General features: G+C 43.5%; 1 protein-coding gene across 2 annotated transcripts in view; it reads left to right on the top strand.

Moving 5' to 3' along the window:
- Positions 1 to 10473, top strand: part of Dgkg (diacylglycerol kinase gamma) — a 148553-nt gene extending 138080 nt beyond the window's left edge. For both annotated transcript variants that reach the window (XM_028779685.1, XM_028779686.1), the window contains 2 exons: positions 651 to 711; positions 10325 to 10473. In XM_028779685.1, the coding sequence (XP_028635518.1) occupies positions 651 to 711; positions 10325 to 10423 (160 nt within the window). In that variant the 3' untranslated portion in view covers positions 10424 to 10473. The remainder of the gene's footprint in view (positions 1 to 650; positions 712 to 10324) is intronic.
- The last annotated feature ends 2157 nt before the right edge of the window (positions 10474 to 12630 follow it).

Below are 12630 nucleotides of genomic sequence, written 5' to 3' on the forward strand. Positions count from 1 at the left end.
CAACAGAGCCTTTCCCAAGCAAGAGAGCAGCACTTCTTCCTTAACCTCTCCCCCTACACTTGGGGTCACTATTTGTCACTTTCCAAGCAAGATACAGTGTAAACAAACCCAGAGAGTAGCCTGCTTCTGGGAGTTGAGTGCATATGATGATATCCTCTATAGCTTTGAGACTTTTAACTCTTGGATATGTTGCAACCAATCATTCAACGGGGAGAGTAGGCCTTTTCCTACTGCAGAGTGGAGCTTGGCATGAGCCTCTTTCCCTCTGGTTGGTCGCTGGACTGAGGTGTGACTGCTCAGCAGTGAGGCTGCCATGTTTACTGGCCAATTTTCCAGGTAGTTGCGGCTCTCAGTGTGCCCACAAGTTTCTCAAAGGTTTGAAGGTTTGAAGACAGAAGCCAGAGAAATAAATGCCTATGGTAACTAATGAATGACAGGTCCCTAAGCCCAGCCCTAGGCCCAGTCCCAGACCGGCCACATCCAGTCCCTGAGATGGATTGAAGACTATATTTTTAGAAGTTCCCGTGGTCTCTGTGAACCCCTCTCAGTGAGCAAGTGACATCTGCCCACTTCTTCCTCTGTGGTGGGAGTGATGCTGGCTTTCCAACTCTGAGGATCTTACCGTGTCTCTTTGGTTTGGGGGGTTCTAGGACTAACAAGCTTCTACCGATGCAAGTGGATGGAGAGCCCTGGATGCAGCCGCGATGCACAGTGAGTGAGCCAGTCTTGGGGGAGAGAGTGAGAAGCGTGGTTTTGTTTTACCCTTGAACACACTGACTTGTTATAAAATCACTGCATCTCAACGTTAAAAACCAGTAATTGCTGGAATTAGGCAGGATGGAGGGAGTCTCTACTGCTTATGACTCTGATGGACCTGGGTTGAGAGAAACCCATCCAGTCTTGTCCTGTGTCTAAAAATCAGGTGGCCAGGACATGACAGCAATGGTTCAGCACTCACAAGTGCCACTGCTCTTACAGAGGACGCTTGAGTTAGGATCCTACTCACCTGTGTCAGGTGGCTTAGAACTGTCTACAACTCCAACTTCTAGTGGATTCCCTTGGCACCTGCTTCCTTGGGCACCTGCACTCATGTGCTTATGTGCACACTTGGGCGCACACACACACACACCCCACATACATACATACTTTTAAATAGTTAAAGTAAGTCATTTTTTTAAATGACTGGAAGAAATCAAATACCTTCCCCATGTGGCACAGTGATATCATAAGATGGGCTGCCATTCATTTAAATGGAAACACTGATTTTTGAATAAGCAAATCCTTTCCACATCCACAGCACACCCTCCCTCAGGATTACTCTTCAAAAACTACAGCTCACTCTGAAAAATACTATAAACTCCAAAAACTCCTATGTAAGGTGGTATTAGCCTGTGTGTATGTAACAAACATCACAGACTGACCAGCTGGGAGGGGAATGGATGTCTTACATTGGTTTGGTTTCCCTCTGAGCTCAGGGTGCAGGGCAAGCACCCTACTACTGAGTGACCCTCAGCCTTTGGGGTTTTCTTGAAACAAGGTCTTGCTACATAGCTTAGGTTGACCACAAGCTCATAGTCCTGCCTCTGCCCCTCTGCTTCTCTGCTTCTCTGCTTCTTTGCCTCTCTGCCTCTCTCTCTCTGTCTCTCTCTGCCTCTCTCTTTGCTTCTCCCTCTGCCTCTGCCTCCAGCCTGCTGGAGCTCTAGGCATAAGCTGCCAATGCCACCACATTGTGAGTCCACACTGCTGATTTAAACATCTGAAATGTATATATTTTTTTAGCCCTTCTGGAGGCTAAAACCCCGTAAAAGTCTTAGCAAGTCTGGTTTCTGGTGTGGTCTGAATCCACCAAAACTGTTGTCCTTAGACATAGAGGAAGAGCCACAGAGCACACACACATGGAGGGACAATCTTGCACCAATGCAATAGGAAGGTATCAAGTCGGCTGCAAATTAGAAGATGTTTCCTAAAACAAAGGAATATATATTATATATGTTACATGTTATACATATATATATGTTATATTGCTTATATGTTACATATATTATATATTATATACATATGTTATATGTCATGTGCTATCTATGCATTATATATAATTTCATTATACACTGGTGCTAGATACTTTGCTTTACCAAACATAAGAAATCAAATTAATAATAATGATGATTATAGACAAAGTAAATAATGTTAAACCAGTAAATCTAGGACTAGTTCTCTCAACAGGGCAAATCTCACTTTAGAAGAGAAAAGCTGGTATAAGAAATATTAAAGTATTAAAAAAATCTAGCAAATATAATATAAAATTTTAAGGTATATGGGTAATGGTATTACTTAATTATAAAATAATATGTAATTTCGATTCTAATCAATCAACAAAAATTGAAAAAAATCTAACTATTAATGAAATAAAAAATGCTTGCAAAGACTTATATACAAAATGACCTCAAAACAGATGAACTTACCAGGGACAGGGCTCAGGATGCTCTTCCCCTCCCTGAGGATCGGTATGAGGTAGTGGTTTCTGGTAGAAGGCAAGACATTGTGCATAGTCAATGGAAAGTTGCCTGTGGTCCTGTAGATAACCCCTCATTGTGCCCTGTACGGAGTCCTAATTAGACTCGGTGATCCAACCAAACAAAAGACATAGAAGTAGAAGATCTGTGGAACTGGGAGAGGACCAGAGGGGGTCATGGGGTGAATATGATCAAAGTATATTATATGTATGGACATGTCAGAATGAGAGCTGGGGACAGCACTCAGTCAAGTGCGTGTTGCACAGCATCATGACCTGAGTTTGGATCCTGGGCACTTATAACAGCCTGCTATCATCAAGAATGTCTGCAGCCAGGCAGTGGTGGCACACAACTTTAATCTCAGCACTTGGGAGGCAGAAACAGGCAGATTTCTGAGTTCGAGGCCAGCCTGGTCTGCAGAGTGAGTTCCAGGACAGCCAGGGCTACACAGAGAAACCCTGTCTCGAAAAACCAAAAAAAAAAAAATGTCTGTAATCCAATTGCTGGAGAATCAGAGAATCCCTGGAACTCTTCAGCCAGCCCATCCAGCCAAACGATAAGCCATGGACTCAGTGACAGACTGTGTCTCAAAAAGATAGGATAGAGAGTGATAGAAAATACTGATATCAACCCTGGACCTCCACAGCCATGAGTACACACATGCGTGCACACTACAAGTATATGCGTGCATATGTGTACTTTACCTCTTACATACACATATACCCCATGTATACAAATGAACTAAAGTGACTGAAAAATTATACCTAAAAATAGAAAACCATAAAGCAACATGACTCAAAAAGAATATGATGTTAACATTCAAGCCAAGGTATAGCTAGGTCAATAAAATATCAACCCTGAGGACACATTACAGGAATGAAAAGGGAAACCTGCTAGCAATGGCTTAGAGTATTTGCATGATAATGTAAATAGATGACCAAAAGCATTCAATTACATTTCTTTTCTGAAAGATTCATTTTAATTTTAAATGTGTGTATGTGTGTATGTGCACGTGCACACGCATGTGAGTGCAGGTGCCCACACAGGCCAGCAGAGGGCATTGGATCCCCTGGGGCTGGAGTTACAGGTGGCTGGCTGTATATGGGTACTGTGCACTGAACTGGGGTCCTCTGTAGGAACAATAAGGCATCTCTTCAGCCCAGCATTTTGTTTGTTTGTTTGTTTGTCTTGAAGCAAGGTCTCCCTGTGTAGCCATGGATGGTCCAGAATTGCTATATAGACCAGGCTGGCCTCAAACTCACGGAAGTCTGCCTGCCTCCTAAATACGGGGATTTAGGGGGCTTAGGAGTTGCCATGCCTGGCAATGGTTTTTTTAAAATGGAGATTCATAGAATACTAGGACTAGCTAGATGGTGGTAGCCTGCACCTTTAATCCTAGCACTCCAGAGGCAGAGGCCAGAGGATCTCTGAGTTTGGGACCAGCTTGGTCTACAGAATGAGTTCCAGGATAGTCAGGGCTGCACAGGCAGACTCTGTCTCAAATATAGACATACATACATGCATACATACTAGAAGTAGAAAGAAACTCCTTCAAAATAATGAAAACTTTCTGTCAAACCAATAATAAATATTTTACTAAATACAAAAACTTCAGAAAAATTCCCATTAAACTCATAGACAAGAAATAAATGCTAACACTGCTTGGCAGTTCTAGCCAATGCAATATATGCAAAATATAAAATAAATATAAATATTTGGGAAACAAAACTGTCATTATTGTTAGGGATTGGCACCACAGAAAGCGCAAGAACTCAGTGGGAAACCTCATAAAATAAATTATTTCAGCAAAGTCCTACAGGAAAGTAGATAAAAATAGTAGCTTGCATCTATACCAGCAGCTACCAATCCAATGAATCTACTAGAAAAAATATTATAAAAGTAGCAACAAGTTATAAGATAACAGCTGTATTGTAGACAATGAATAAAGATACATATAAGATATAAACAGTTTTAGAAATTGAATATGTAAACCTTCTTAGTTTCTTTTCCTGTTGCAGTCATAAAACATCATGACAAGAGCAACTTAAGGGAGAAAGGGTTTAATTCAGCTTACAGTTCCAGGTTAGAGTCCATCCTAATGGGGAAGTCAGAGGCAGGAGCCTAAGGGAAGTGGTCACACAGCATCTGCTGTCAAGAGCAGAGGGTATGCAGGCTAGTGCTCAGTTTACCAAGACCCTGGGCCTGGGGAATGGTGCTACCCACAGTGGGCAGGGCTTCCTGGCTCTGTTTATAAAGACACTCCTCCACATGCCAACCTGATCTAGACATCAGTTTTTCTGAAATGCATCTTGGATCATGTATCAGGAAGAACCATGGCTGGCTCATCAGTCAAGAGCACTTTCTATTTTGCAGTGGACTCAGATTTGGTTTCCAGCACCCACATGGTGGCTTCCAACCATCTATAACTCCAGTTCCTGGAGATCAATACCTTCTATGTGCTTTTGTGGGTACTACATGCACATGGTGTGCAGACACACAGGCAAAACACTCATAAACATACAATTAAATAAATCTTAAAAATATAGGTACAAATGTCTAAGAATAACAATTTCTTTTTCTTTCTCTTTCTTTCTTTCTTTTGTTTTTCGAGACAGGGTTTCTCTGTGTAGCTCTGGCTGTCCTGGAACTCACTCTGTAGACCAGGCTGGCCTCGAACTCAGAAATCCACCTGCCTCTGCCTCCCAAGTGCTGAGATTAAAGGCGTGCGCCACCACTGCCTGGCAAGAATAGCAATTTCTACTTCATGCAGCATAACAAAAAGTAGAATTTTACGAAAATCCAACCTTTAGTGAGGAGGTGTAAAATTGAATTAATGGGTTTCAGTGTTTCACCTGCATGTACGTATGTGCACTGTGTGCAGGCCTGGTATCTTCAGAGGTCAGGAAATGATACCAGATCACCTGGAACTGGAGTTACAGAGAGTTATGGGCCACCATGTGGGTGTGGAAAACTGAACCCAGGTCCTCTGCAAGAGCAGCAAATGTTCATACCACTGAGCCATCTCTCAATCCCTATTGAAAAGTTTTAAATAAGCTACATGATATTCACCAAATGGAATAATTAGTAATTTTTAGACATTGGAAATATAATTTCATAAAATTTTAAGGGCTGGAGGTGTAGTGCAGGTGGGCAAATGTTTTCCATATATATATATTCTATAGCACTAAGATTAATTAACTAAAGGTAAATTTTATTTCTAAATTAAATATCAAAGCATAATAAATTTAGAGGCTGGTTTCACTTTTAGTCAAAACATGCAAGCATAGAAATAAACAAACTGTTTTGTAAATGCTTAAAAATGAGCAGGTATCTGTTTATATAGAGAAACATTGTCTTAAGGGTTTATTGCTGTGAAAAGACACCATGACCAAGGCAGGTTTTATAAAGGACAACATTTAATTGGGGCTGGCCTACAGTTTCAACAAGGCAACATCCAGGCAGACATCATGCTGGAGAAGGAGCTGAGTTCTACATCTCAATCCCAAGGCAGCAGCAGGAGAGGTTTCTCTGCAGGCAGCCCAAGCCAGTGTCTCATCCGTACTGGGCGGAGCCTGTGCATAGGAGGAAACCTCAAAGCCTGTCTACACAGTGACACACTTCCTTCAGCAAGGCCACACCTCCTATTACTGCTACTTCCCATGGGCCAAGCATATTCAAACCACCTCAAACATAAATACATACATAAAATGTGTATTTGTTAACAATGTCTGCCTTACACAGTGCTGGAAAATGGCATCTCGTGCTTCACTGCCCGTTAGGTGGTTTCATTGTCCACACTATAACCCCAGCATAGGGGATGTGCAAACGGGAGCATTACAAATTCAGAGTCATTGTCAGCTACGTAATGGGTTTGAAGCTAGTCTGGGATGCATCAGACTCTGTCTCAAAAAGCAAAATTTAAAAAGAATCTCCTTCTAAAGCTGGATAACAGCTAAATCATTAAATAAAATGACCACAGTTCTTTAACCTGGTAGCTTCCAAACTTGAGTACATATGGGAATTACTGGGGTGGAGGCTAAAATTCATGTGACTGGAATATCTCTCAGAGTTCTGAGTACGTCTTGATGCCCAAGAATTGGACTTTCTGACAAATTCCAGGGATACGGTTTGCTGCAGGTTCAGAGACCAAAGCTCGGGAAGTATGATGAAGTTAGACTTCACCGTGCATCTGTAAGCCTCTTCTGCGTAGCCTGGCTTGTCCCTACTAGATCTGAAGCCTGTCTTAGTTCATTTGTTATTACTATGAAATATTTTAAGGAGATCATCTTCAGGGAGAATGGGTTTATTCTGGTTCACAGTTCAAGAGTACAGTCAAGGCAACAAGAACTTGAAACAACTGTTCACATGGTATCTACAGTCAGGAGAGAGATGAATGGACCACCTGCTCAGCTTCCGTTCTCCGTTTACACAGTCCAGGCTCCCAGCCAGGCTGTGGTGCCCTGCCCCCCACACACGGTACGCAGGTCTTGCCTTCGTAATTAGCATAATCAGGAAACTTGACTCTAAACTCTGCCAAGTTGATCATTGACTCTCCCTGTCTCAAAGGCAGGGAACTCTTAAAGAGGATTGCAAGATCTTGGAGAACTGAGGAATATCTAAGGTTTTTAAAATGATCATACAAACTCCCTCACAGCACCCGCCCCCTTCCATGGTTACTTTAAGAAAGAAAATTCCCTTAACTTCTCAAACGTCACAGAGATCATTTCAGACCTTTTGGGTGTGTGCCCTTCTGCTCTCTGTTCCAGCTGACCAAGACAGGCCTGGGGCACCTATCATGTGATTTAGGGTGGGTTCACACTCCATTTGCTCTCAGATGGAAATATCCAGTATGGACTCCCAAGGTTCATTGTTTCTTTTGAAGTCATAAATTTGATGACTTTTCAGAAACCAGAGCTGTAAAGCTAATCTCTAACATAAGTGAGACTTAGAATTTTGCTCTATTAAAGGAGAAATCACAAGCTGTAGTAGTCTCGTGAACTTCAAAGTATGACACAGGAATACTGGATCAATTCTCTGTGTGATAGAACAGAACACTTCACACTGGAGCCCATCTGTCTGTCTGTCTTGTTGTGAATCACAGAGATCAAATTTCTATCCCCGTTACCAAGTGAGTTTGAGCTTTAACTACAGAAATGTAGTTAAGTTGAAAAAGTGGGTCTCACTACATCAAACTGTCTCCTCAGTGGACTCTTGATTACTTTAACCATATACCCTCCTAACTTAGGGATAAAAGTCTGATATCTTTTCGACTCAAAATGAGGGTATGGTTTCATATGTCTCTCAGATACCTGTAGTAATAAAATCCTCAAACATGACCAAATTATCATGTAAAAGAGACATTCCAAACACCCACCCTATTGGCACATTTGTTAAAATTACAGAGATACCTGCTCTCAGGATGAAGGAGGATCACCATGAATTTAAGGCCAACCTTGGCTACATAAGAGGGTTCTAGGCCAGTCAGAGCTACACAGTGAGCCTGTCTTTAAAAAACAAACAAACAAACAAACAAACAAAAAGTTGAAAACAGATTTGAGTTTCACTTTGTTAGCTTTGGAGGTGCTAACAGACAAGTTCTTAGTTCAGTTAGAGGCAGAGAAGGAAAAAGGACAGAGACCAGGCCCTTCTATCGTAATATAGCCATGCACACAGCTGCTTCCCACTTCCCCAAACATGGCCATATCGAATGCCAGGAAAATGCTTTTTTTCTCTGGGCTGGTTCCTCTTCCCCAGCACATTCCTGGCAAGCATCTGATTGGTTCAGGGATACCAAAGTGAGGAGGCCAAAGTCTTCCTCAAACCAGAGTGTGAGTTCAGGAGTGAGAGACGTGTCCCAAAGTCCGTGTCACAAATCTATCATTTTAGCATGCCGATTGCCAGGCCATGGAGCGGTACAGTTAGAGTCCCCATCTATGGCTCACTCCATCTATGCTAGGGCAAACATAACAGCAGCAATATGGCACACAACACGGAAAGAGGTTTGATGGATTCTTGATCATTCTCTTCACTGACTCCCGGCTGAAAGCCAATGGGACAGTCATTTCAGCTCCATTCAGCTTAGCTCGATAGTTCAGGGTCTTTCACTTCCTTAAAACTGTGAGCCTGACTTACAGGAGAGCCCTCGTAGCGAGACATCCCTGCTCCAGCCTGCTCTGCTGACAGCTGTTAATAATCACCCTCATCTCTTTTCTCCTCTTGTTCTTCAGCCTCCCAGAAACCCAGTCTCCTCTCTCCCTTTGAAAGCCCTGTATCAGCCAACTGTCCATCCCTCATCCCTCGTCCTGTGCTCCCAGTTCAGCCTGTTCATACACTGTTCCTCTGCTCCATGCCTTCTCTTTCTCCTCGTCCTCACCATTAGACCATAAGGAGCCTCCCAGTCCTCTTCAGGCCTTCCTTGCTTCTTACATTTTTTTGGCCCCTGTGGCTAATCCTCATTAATTTATAATAGATGATGGGTTTTTTCTTCAGTAATTCTTCTTTTTGTCTCTGGTCATGAGGTCCCTTTCAATAGTATGGCAAAACCCATAAAGATTAGGTTCTTAGGGAGACAGACTTCCAGGTTCTGTTTCCTTTGGCATCTGCTTTTTTCTCTCCAGTATAAACCTAGCTGTTTCCTTCCCTGTTACAGTTTACAGTGGGGTTTCATTGACAGTCTGTCACGTGATCTCTGTGTAAAGAAATAGTATCAATGTTACCCTCACTTTGAAGTCTGACAAGCACTGTTCTCTGAATGATGAATTATTTGTCCACAGTTCTGAACCAAGGAAACAGAAGTACACGGCCCCATACCCAAGTCTTTGAATCCTAAGTACTTCCTGTTCTCCTGACAACCACCCACTCTGAAATCTATCATACTTAATAAATGTTGACGGAATGATAGTGTGAATTATTAGTGTGGGAGTGTCACCAGGCCACATTCAAGTAGGGATTAAGCATTTTGAAACCATGTATATAATTTTTTTGTTTTGTTTTGTTTTTCGAGACAGGGTTTCTCTGTGTAGTCCTGCCTGTCCTGGAACTCACTCTGTAGACCAGGCTGGCCTCGAACTCAGAAATTCGCCTGCCTCTGCCTCCCAAGTGCTGAGATTAAAGGTGTGCGCCACCACTGCCCAGCGAAACCATGTATATAATTAATGAAATGTTTACAGGATAAATTCAAAAACCTTAAACTTAAAAATATATGTGTAATAAAAACTTATCTAAGAAAGTCAGGTTGACTTAAAGAGTCTGAGAAGAGGGGATAACCTTAAGGGGCTCATATGGGGCCTACCCAAATGAGAGTTCTTGACCAGAGGTTAAACTTAACCCTCCAGGTCAGCTGGCTGACATATGTCTGCTGCCTGGACTGGAATCAGGGCTCAGAGCATGGTGAGCTATGTCCCCACCCCACCATGTGACCTTTGACTAAGATAAGTCCCTGACGGAGCTCTGGGCTCCTCTTCCTTATCCATCCTACAGAGTGGTGAACGGGAAGGTTCCTGAGGTTTCCTCTGGCTGTGACATTCTGACAGTCTATGAATAGCAAGGACACAAGACAGGTGCGAGCCGATTGCCACGTGGGAAGCTCACACCTGTCTCTCCCCGGTGTTTCCGCCCCTTGCTTCCAGCAGTGCCAAACTCCAGGCCCAGTCAGGGTCAAGTTGCCAATTTTGAAACTGTTCAAGGACAGTTGTCCTTCTGCGTGGGGCTCCTTTGAGCCCAAACTGGCCTTCTTTCTACTCTGCAACTCACTCTGCCCTAAGTTACTGGACTGTGTGTCACCATTAATTGATCTCTGTTTCCTCTTTCAGATTAAAATCACTCACAAAAACCAGGCACCTATGATGATGGGGCCTCCCCAGAAGAACAGCTTATTTTCTCTGAGGAGGAAAAGCCGTTCAAAAGACTAAACAAACACCAGCTCTACCGAGAAAGAAAAGAAGAATCTACACACACACACACACACGCACACGCACACGCACACGCGCACGCGCACGCACACGCACACGCACACGCACGCACACGCACGCACACGCACGCACACGCACGCACGCACGCACAGCTGTGACCAGAGGAAGCAAAGCCACCTTCCAGAAGAAAGTCTAATCCTGCCATGCAGTCTACCTATTTTGAAAATGGATCCACTCTTAACAGAGCCAATACCCATGAAGTATCCGAATGGACTCGGGGCCCACAAAGATGGGTTGGCTCTTAACAGCAACTTCCACATTCCCACAGGCTTTGGGTAGACTTTGAGCCTGAAGGAGAAATCTCCCTTTTTCTGCACCACGCTCCTGTAAGGCTCCAGGCTGTAGGTTTCCTGCCTACAGCGAGATCGGATGTGGTCAAGGGAAAGAGCTCCAACCCAGAAAACTTGCACAAAAGTCCTTCTGTACAAAAACAAAACAGTCTACAGCTCTCCAAGCAAAATCCTTGGCAGGGCTCAGCGAGCACAGGATGGTTTCTTTGCTGTCCTTAAGCAGCGGCTCCTCCCTTAACTAGCAGAGGAAAGCCAAGAATCTGTGGAAAGCCATTTCCATTCTTGGTTCCCTCTGCTGTCCGTGGGTACTTGTTCACTTCCTGAAGCATCTCATGGTGGCTGTTTTGCTTAGAGAGCAAACAAGGCTGCCCGGGCAGCATGCTTTAGATGTGGTATTTATTTTCATAGTTCCTATGAATACTCGGGCGGGAGAGCTGAGAAAGTGGACTTTATTTTTCAAGTCGATGTTATAATATTGTGTAAAAAGAAAAGAAAAACCCACTCCCAGTATTCCCCACTCCTCGCTACCATACAAGCCAAAGTGTGTCTCTTTGAATCCCAAGCCCTGGTAGGAGAGACAGTGGGGTGAGGAGTGGGTAGGGGGCTTTGCTGGGAAAACCAGGAGACAGTCTGTCAGGGGATTCCCTATTTCTTTGCACATCCCACTTTTACAGTGTGGCAGAAGGGCCTTCTGATGGTCTTCTATATGTACATGTAGCTATATGTTTGTATATAATATATAAATATTTATTTACTGCCGGACTTTTCCTGATTAGAAGTAAACATCGTGTGGAAACAGAGTGTGAGAAAGAAAAAAAGAAGGCCCTTACTCTCCCACTGTCATTTGCTTTAGAGACTCATTTCTCTGGCTGGTTTCAAGGTTTACGAGAAATATCTACATCCAGGGAGCAACCATGAAACACATGTCATTCAAGCCTCACTCCCCCCATTGGTTGATAAGGAAACTGAGTTGTGGAAAAGTTAAAAGACTTCTCCATTATATCTTGGCTAAGGAGGTTAGACTGTAAATGTTACTAAGAAGGTCACTAATAGACAACCAGCATCTGGGAAGAGGGTTATTTCTCATCACTGAGGATTGATGAGAATTGATATTGTGGATCCAGATTTCCAGGGAGAACCATCATATAGCATGTGTGTGGATGGAGCTAGCCCACACAAGAAAATGGGAGGTAGAGAATTAGGCTAATTTCCAAGTTTTTCATGGCTTGTCCTATGTGGAGAGAAGTTGTCCTGATGTTGAAGGCACCAGACCAACTGATTGAACTATCATGTCACCTCATCATGGTCACCAGATCTTCTTGCCTTGGATACATTCCTGGCTACATATGTGACTTCTGTAAGATGTTCCCAACGAGGACAGAACAGTCTTGGTCATGCTCAGTGGACTTCAGTCAGCGTCTTCCTCCTCTCCGGAAGACAACTCTACACAGCATCATTGGTAGAAAGCAACCTTGGCCTCAGCCCCCTGGCTCACCTGGACCTTCATTTCTGTCTCAAATTTCTCAAGAGGAAATCTGGGCCCAGTTGGTATCACTCCACTGAGATGCCTCTAATCTTGCCACAGACTAGGGAGGGAATATGAAGAGTCTGTACAAATTGAGCCCACTTCTGAAGGAAGCACTCATCTAGAATCCAGGGCTGAGACTTGGAACCCTCCTGCTCCACAGACGTGCTTCTACTGAGCAAGGGAAACCCCAGGCCACATGAAGAGCATCCTGGGGGGATGCTCGGAGATGTGACCAACCAGCTCCCAAGTGACAGCAAGTACTACCTTGGAAGCCACTTGATTCAGAAACTGAGGCAGGCTCAACTTCAAGGTCATTGATGCCAAAAAAT

Source organism: Grammomys surdaster, unplaced genomic scaffold, assembly GCF_004785775.1.
Source record: "Grammomys surdaster isolate TR1022 unplaced genomic scaffold, NIH_TR_1.0 361, whole genome shotgun sequence".
Lineage (NCBI taxonomy): Eukaryota > Metazoa > Chordata > Mammalia > Rodentia > Muridae > Grammomys > Grammomys surdaster.